This window comes from Homarus americanus, unplaced genomic scaffold (assembly GCF_018991925.1).
Source record: "Homarus americanus isolate GMGI-L3 unplaced genomic scaffold, GMGI_Hamer_2.0 scaffold38310, whole genome shotgun sequence".
Taxonomy (NCBI): domain Eukaryota; kingdom Metazoa; phylum Arthropoda; class Malacostraca; order Decapoda; family Nephropidae; genus Homarus; species Homarus americanus.
The window spans coordinates 9,672-17,808 of record NW_024752429.1 but is presented as its reverse complement, the minus strand read 5'-3'; the positions used below and the strand labels follow the sequence as shown (position 1 = coordinate 17,808).

The window sequence follows — 8,137 nt, the reverse complement described above, 5'->3', positions numbered from 1 at the left end:
CCTCCCCCACTGCCTCCTGTCCTGCATGCTGAACAACACTAAGGTAAGATAAAGTACCGTATTTTTTACATTTTCCACAGAAAATTTTCAGTGTTAAGTGGTTGTATTTGGGAGCCTGGGACGGATCAGTCCTATAACGAACGAGGTTCTAGAACCAATTAAGATTCGTTAAAGCATACCCCACTGTATATAATCCACGGTAATCGATATTGGTAATTAAAAACTTCACTTAGTCAAATGTATTTTACTGTTGTTGAAGACATACTGTACTACGGTTTATGACTTATCCCAAGTCATTTGATCACATTGCTACAAGTATAAATCATACAAATTATGATTAACTAAATTAAATCAACTACAGCAATAGTCTTCAATTATGTCTATCAAAATTACCATGCAAGACCAGATATGGATATGCTACTGTATTTACAAATTCCATTTCTTACTCACCCTTCATCAAAAAAATCATGTGCACATAATTTCTAGTCACAATATTTTGAAATTTAATATGAGCATTTAGGCGAGGTATCAATAATGTACAAATTATTGAAATGGATATAATCTAAATTTTTTTTTTAGCAATCAATAAATGTTATACAGTCATCCCTTGGTTATAGCGCACTTGGTTATCGCGATTTTCGTTATCACGCTTCCATCAAAATCTGCACACCTGCCGTTATAGCACATTTTTCAGGCCGAGAATTTGGTTATCACGCATTTGCCTCCAGGTGTAATGTTAACCCCTTGCTTCACCTAAATCTATTGAGGATAAAATCTTTCACCTACAAACTGACAATAACACATCTGCTGTAATCAGACATATCTAGTTGCCTCAACAATTGTAACCCCAGTTGCAATTTCAAATTCTGTGTTATTACTAAGGAATAACGAAGTCTCTCTCTGGTGCACTCTAAGATTGAGAGAAAATGGAGGATTCAGGCGTCCTGAAGCGAGAGAAAACGGACTCCTATGACGGGGGACTCAAATAAAGAAAGCATAGCTATATGTTTTGTGGACTACAGTATTGAGCGTACCCTTTTCATCACTTTGTAATAAACCTAGCCATGCCTATGTGTGTTTATGATATTTACCATAACATTATATATATATTTAGTGGGTCTAAATGGTCGTAAAATGGGAAACTTGGGGTTGGGTCTTGGGTGCCTGAAAGCAATTAGAATAAATCCCATAAGTTCTGTACTTTCGTTATAGCGTTTTTCGTTATCACCCACTCGGCGGAGTCCCAATTAAGCATGATAACCAAGGGGTGACTGTACTCTCGGTATTGCAGTCTTATAGATGCCTAAGTTGGAATGAAAAAGTTCTATAAACAAATCCATACGTTACAACACTGAATATGTGGGCTAACTAATGTCTATGTACATAAGTCTCATATTCATCATATCATATACAGTACTGTATGCCATTCTCAGAGCAAATTTCTAATGATAGAAATTTCTGTTAAAAAAAAGAAATTAAAAAAAGACAGAGGTTCACATTTTTTATCTACAATGCATGTGCATAAAATGTTGAAGTGTAAATACACAGTGTCCAATGAACTGCTGGTTAATAATTACATATGATGATTTGTAAAGCTTTACCCATAATTTATGTACAATCTCTATGATAATTATACATCAAAGTATTCATATATTACAAAATGTGAAGGGATGTGCATACTGTACCAAAGATATCGAAAATGACAATTTCTTAAGTATTGACATGTTTCCTATTAATACACCACACACTACACTACACCGAATCATAAAACCATTACTTGGTGAAATTTTAATATTTATGAAAATTTGCACCCATTTTGTATAGGTAATGTGACTAATGAGGCAGATAGTGATCAATAAATATTTATTTTCATTTATCATGAAAAATTTAAGAATAAAATAAATGTTGATGGCAGCATAACTCACTCTTGTTAAGATCTTCCCCATTTCCTCTAAAGCTGATAAACAAGGTATACAATCAGCTTGTTGATTCATTTAATAACTCATTTGCTCTTGCTCTCGGATACACCCATATTGATGCACCATAAAAAGTCAGAGAAAACAATTCAAGAAATGGATAATTATAAATAATAATAAAAAATATTTTCTTCTATACTGTACAAGGGACTGTATATTAGTTCAGAAAATATTAAAGTGGAATAATTTACAAGAAGCTCTTGGCGACATATTTGTCTCAATAATTAAACAATTTCCTTAATACCTCTTGTTAGACAGACATTTAAGAGTGTAAGCATTTTTGTTTTAAGATTTTGCATGCAAATCATGAATATGTCAGGCCTTTATAGGTACTCCTATCAAACCCTTAAATATATACACCAAATAGACTCCTTTGACTAAACAATATAATTTTGAAATAGTGAAGTATTAAATCTTTCTAGTACTGTATTAGTTAGCACACTTCTACCTCCTCCTGGTGTCTACTTGAGTTATAGTAATACCCTAGAGTACTTTTACTGCAATAAATTTAATTAAAATTTTGTAGTTACTAAAAAAAGAGAGAGAGAGAGAGTGACAGCTAAGAGGTTAGGGGTGCTGCAAACATGTCTGATGAAGGAATAGCAAGACCACCATCCAGCATAATTGTGGGGCCAGTATAAGCACGCCACAACATGGAAGATCCTCGTTTCAAGCCACGAACTTGTCGTAAATGACGGTAGCAATCTAGCCAGCCACCGTAGATGGGCATATTCGGGGGAGATCCGGCAACCAATCTGTCGATGATGCATCACATTAAGTAAGAGTTTTATAAAATGAATGCTGATGATCATAAGTATTTTGGTAAGTTTTATACTATGATTTATAATTTGTTTTAAAGGTTAGCAATTTTTTTATAGATAAAACCTGTTTTATGTACACTCACCAAAAACTTTTCAAACGCTATAAGCACTATGCAATCTGAAAAATGAACAAAGAATCTGAAACCATTCTGAGATGACAAACCCTATTCTGCTCATTCTCACATCCATCGTGTCCAGGTGTTCGAGAAGTTTTTGTTGAGTGTACAAGAGAACATGGTAATCAATACAGGAAGTCAACTTCTGACATTGCTTGCCTCTAGTTTATCTTAATATATACAAATTAAGGCAAAAAAATAAAACATTTGTAGGTGTACCTGAAGAGTTCACAACCCATTAACAGTACAGGGAGTCCCCGTGTTATGAACAGGTTCCATTCCTGATGACGTTTTTAAGACGGATTTGTACATAAGTCGGAACACATGCTATGTGTATACTGTACCTACAGAACAATGTCTAAAATCCCACTATATCATCGCTTAAGTACTTATATACATCTAAAATCACTTAATTTAAGACAAAATAAATAGAATGACAAAAAACAGCAAATGAAAGTAAAAAATAAGGCATCAGGTAAATAAAATATGGTAAATTTCAAGTTTAACCCTGTTTGTATTGGCGGGCAATCATAAGACAGACGTTCATAAGTCAGGGACCCCCTGTAATTGTGTATGATAGAATGACTTTGCAGATAAAGACAGACAATTTACAGTGTTCTTGTCTTTCCTAATGGATAAAAAATGCAGACTTTACACTTATGCAGGAAGAGAGTGGGAAGGAAAATAAGTGAGGAAAAGGAAAAGAAATATGACAGAGGGAGGAGAGTGCAAAACTGCTATGACATATTTTAAACATTCAGACATTATACACAACTTACAGCCTCTGTTGTCAAGTTTTTATCTTTGAGGCCATTTCTCAGAACCTCTCCCTATATCATTCTTAGCCTTACCCTACTTCTTCTCCCTTTCACATTCAAATTACTGCATCTCTCGACCAAGCTGATCAAATAACCTTAACCTAGCAACTCCTAAAACAAGGTTTTCTTTCCCCATAGGTAAGGTATAGCAGCAATATTACCATATGCTCATTGGTGTATGAAAATATAAGTCATGCTTTGGAAACTAAAATCTTAATAATAATTGACAACCTTTGACTCAATGACCCAAAATGAGAACGTGTTTTCATCTTCCTTGGAACAAGATATCTATGAAATGTTATTGTTATCTTCCTCTATGCATAACAAATTGAGGTACAGTTAACAGAAACACAAACAGACAACACCATATCATAATATACTCTGCATAATGGGGATGAAAAATTTTATGAGGAAGTCTATTGAGAGAAACAAGATTTACTATTCAAAGGTCTTTAAAGCAGAGTGACAGATTTTGGTGGTACAGTAAAACCTCGATTAACCGACCACATATGGGGGGAAGGGGCCGACGGATAATCCAAAAGGTCGGTTAATAGTACATAAAGTCTACGAAAATAAAACATACATTTTCAAAGTACCTTTCCCTAACCTACCTCATTTAAGTCCCTCTATTCATTTTTGTTCATTTGCCATTCATATTTCAATAGAAGTTGCTTTAAAACATTAATCACTTTAGTAAATAAATATGAACCAGCACAGAAACTGAATAAAAAATGGAAAAGTCAAAGAACAGATGTCATCACAAAAATTGTGACCAAGTCCCAGGTTGCTGATCTGACTTTCTGCCTCATTTACACACAATTGCAGGGTCTCAATTGTTTCTCTTACTATTGACAACACAACATACATACAGGTACATTGTTTCTCACTCTTGATTTTTTTTCATTTTTGCATTTCTTTATGGTTCTTTATTACTACTATTATTAGCATTATCATTATTAATATTATTACATAATCGCCCCCCAGACCCCGATGTGGGTCAGTGGCCTGTGCCCGGGTGGGCTAATCCCCGTTTAAAAAAAAAAAAAAAAAAAAAAAAATTAGGGGTTCAGGATTGACGGTTAATCCGAAAGTCGGTTAATCGAGGTTTTACTGTAATTAGAAATTGATGCTGAAATACTGTAGTATCTTATAACTCAACATGAATTGGGAAACTCTTCAGCAGTTGGCATAAAAAAGCGAAATCTTTAGTGAAAGATAAAGCTATGAAAGACAAAGCACTCTCACATGCAATGTATGAGATTTCTGTTGGGAGCCTTGTGGTTTATTGTGCAAATGGTCGTTTTCAAAATAACCAGAAAGCGGAATTTTGTGTTTGGATTTTACCCTAATCTAACTCGATGCAAACTAACCTAACCTAACCCAATTGCCAGTAAAATAATATATGTACCATGGGAAGGGGGGGGGGGGGTAATTCACATTTGTATGCAGCACCTGTTTATATATAAGTTGGGCGCAGAAATCGAAAAGCGACCACAATGCGTTGTGGTCATTTTCAAAATAACCAGAAAGGGAAACTTTTCATTTGGATTTTACCCTAACCTACCTAACTCAATCCAAACTAACCTAACCTAACCCAATCGAAACGAAACTAACCCAATCGAAACGAAACTAACCCAATCGAAACGAAACTAACCCAATCCAAACTAAACTACCCTGACCTATGGCAAAATCTCGCTTCTGGTTATTTTCCAAACAACCACAATGCACTATGGTCGCTTTTTGGTTTCTGAGCCCAACATAAATATTAATAAACATGATACAAATTCACAAAACCTCATGATGTTGTTATGAACTTGGCTACATCATCAGGACCTGTAAAATGATCCCAAGTGTTATGAGGGCTCCTTTAGTTGTTTCTTAGTACTGTACTGTATCGTATGCCATGTTCCTCTCTCCATCATGCCTCATTTCAAGATTGCATGTCATATTTTGCATTGCCAAATAAAAGTACAATGAGAATTCACCAAAGTGCAACAACTGCACATTTTGCACACTAATGTAACCAGTATTGTAATCAGAGCCATCCCAAGGTGTGGCAACCGGTGCGACCGCCCCGGGCCCCGCGGTCCTTACCCCACCCAACACGCTGACCTCACCTTACCACCCAGATTCAGGAGACCACCTGAAGGTTAGTGACCAGCACAGTTAGGCAATGCATCTGCTGACATGAGGTCAAAGGTATGATTAAGCCACCCCATCTTACCACCCAGACTGAGAACAATGTCATTCTTTGCTGTGCTCTCTGTCGAAGAGGAGTGAGGATGTTGACAGCGGTCATCTGTCAGTGTTGTCCAAACTCTGAATCTCCAGTTGTCCGTGATTTGTGTTTTGTGAAATTATTGATATACATTATTTTATTATTGTACTCAGCCTTCGTTTTTTATTATACCATGGCCAGCGGGGGGCAGAGAAAGATACAGAAAATACATCTCGGGTGCAGAAAAAATGGCAGAGAAAAGAAATCGAAATATCAATGAAAGTTTCCCAAGAAAAATGTGTTTTCAAAAACACCAGAAACTAGTGCAAAAAAGGACCTGAGCAACTGTGATGGTGATAGTGGGTCATATTCAAGCTGAGGAAGAGGAGAGTACTGAAAAAAATACTAAGGCATTGAAAATGGACAGTTCTAACTATGTTAACGGTCATGCTGATGAAGATTTGTGTGATCCAGCCAACTGGCCACATTTACTGGACACTATAACAATTGATATTTTGGTAGAAAATGGACCTGTTAAGGTATCTAGTAAAAATTATGTGTTTCCAAAAAATGGTGAAAATCAATACTTTTCAGAAGACTTTTACATGGGAAGATTGCCAAATGGGGAAATATATGAAAGATGTTATAACATAGTAAATTACATAATACTTGGCATAACAATAGTATGATTGGGGAATTAACAATATGCATATTACAGTATGTATGTACTGTATGTAACTATAAAAATATAAATACATTTTAACCTGCAAAGGGGCCCCACAGTGGATGAATTGCCCAGGGCCCCGCACCCCCCTAGGGACGGCTCTCATTGTAATGATTACATTATTATGTATCCTTTCACATTAATAATTTATGTCCAATTGAAATAAAAACTGTTGCTGTAATTTGCCTTAACTTCTATCTAAGAAATATTTGGTAATGCTGTACTGTACTATTCAGATAAAGATCAAAGCCAAACACCATTGATAAAAGTAGTTGAGTGATTGTTTAGACAATATGTATGCTAATCTGGTATTCTTATTTATTGTTTATGCACAGAAAAAACAATGCAAAGAAAATTTTTGTCAAACAGTACAAGTCATCCAACATTAATGAACACAAGTTTGGGGCAACCAAATGTTATAGACTCCACAGTATTTGCTGAAATGAGACCTTCAGCTCAAATGTCACAATACAATTTTTTTTTCTGACCATACAATCAACATGTCTACATGTTTGAAAATCCAGGGTTCCTAATAGCTACAACATAAGTAAAGGGAACTAAAATACAAAAAATGGTACATCAACCAACACAGCCTGGTCCCAAAAAGAGGTATAGTATTTGCTTTAAGACGACTGGAGTCCCCTAAAACCCTTTTAAGATAACAGAAAATAAGCAAAGGATAACACATAAAATGACAATGCATGCTATTCTACCCTGAAGATTCTTTGTAATATGAAGAGAAAACTTACCCGCTCCCTGACACAGCCATACAGTTAGACACAACCTGGAGTGGATATGTCATTGCAGAAGCCAGGAACTGCAAATAAAAATATAAAAGAACTATTATGACAGTATGAATACCTTATACAGTACAGGTTGGACCCCGCTAATCAGGGACTCAATAGTCTGGCAGCTTTGATGGTTTGGGATGCATATAGTGTGTACTTAATCTTATGGGGAAAATTAGGATATGTTCCACCACAACTAAAAGTCAACACTATTGCTATAAAAGTTGTATAAAAATCATTACAATTATCACAGCCTGTACTCAAACATACTAAGTTAATTACTAAAATTTCTATGTCTAGTGCCAACTATGGGATGTTTATACTCAAATTACTTGCAATCTTGCAAGAATTCCAGCAATGCAAGTTATATTCTGCTGAGCCAACTCACTGATATTTTATAAGTGAAAATTTTAAACTCCCTCTATTGTATAATCCTGAGTCCCTGACCCCTCCACTGATAACTATGCACCCGTTAGTCTCCCATACAGGCTGCCAACACCTCACCTCCCCCTCCTCCCAGCCAGAAGGCGATAAGGATTTTAGAGGTGAAGGTGGCTTTAGCCTTAAAGTTTTCTCTTATAAAATGTCACTGACTTGACTAATCAGAATACAACTTGCATTACAAGAATTCTTGCAAGATACCGATTAATTTGAGTATAAACATCCCATAGTTTGC

At 35.7% G+C, this 8,137-nt stretch overlaps 1 protein-coding gene across 1 annotated transcript; it reads right to left on the bottom strand.

Moving 5' to 3' along the window:
- Nucleotides 1-1,488: 1,488 nt before the first annotated feature.
- On the bottom strand, nt 1,489-7,517 carry LOC121855087 (mitochondrial carrier homolog 2-like). The gene is made up of 2 exons (XM_042349913.1): nt 7,423-7,517; nt 1,489-2,731 (listed from the first exon to the last, which is right to left on the bottom strand). Exons 1-2 carry the CDS (start codon nt 7,473-7,475, stop codon nt 2,536-2,538), a joined length of 249 nt encoding a protein of 82 aa, XP_042205847.1. The 5' UTR covers nt 7,476-7,517; the 3' UTR covers nt 1,489-2,535.
- Between the last annotated feature and the right edge of the window lie 620 nt (nt 7,518-8,137).

Coding starts and splice junctions, on each gene's coding strand:
- LOC121855087 (XM_042349913.1), bottom strand. CDS start 7,475: ATGACATATCCACTCCAGGTTGTGTCTAACTGTATGGCTGTGTCAGGG. Junction 2,732..7,422: donor ATGGCTGTGTCAGGGAGCGG/GTAAGTTTTCTC, acceptor CATCATCGACAG/ATTGGTTGCCGGATCTCCCC.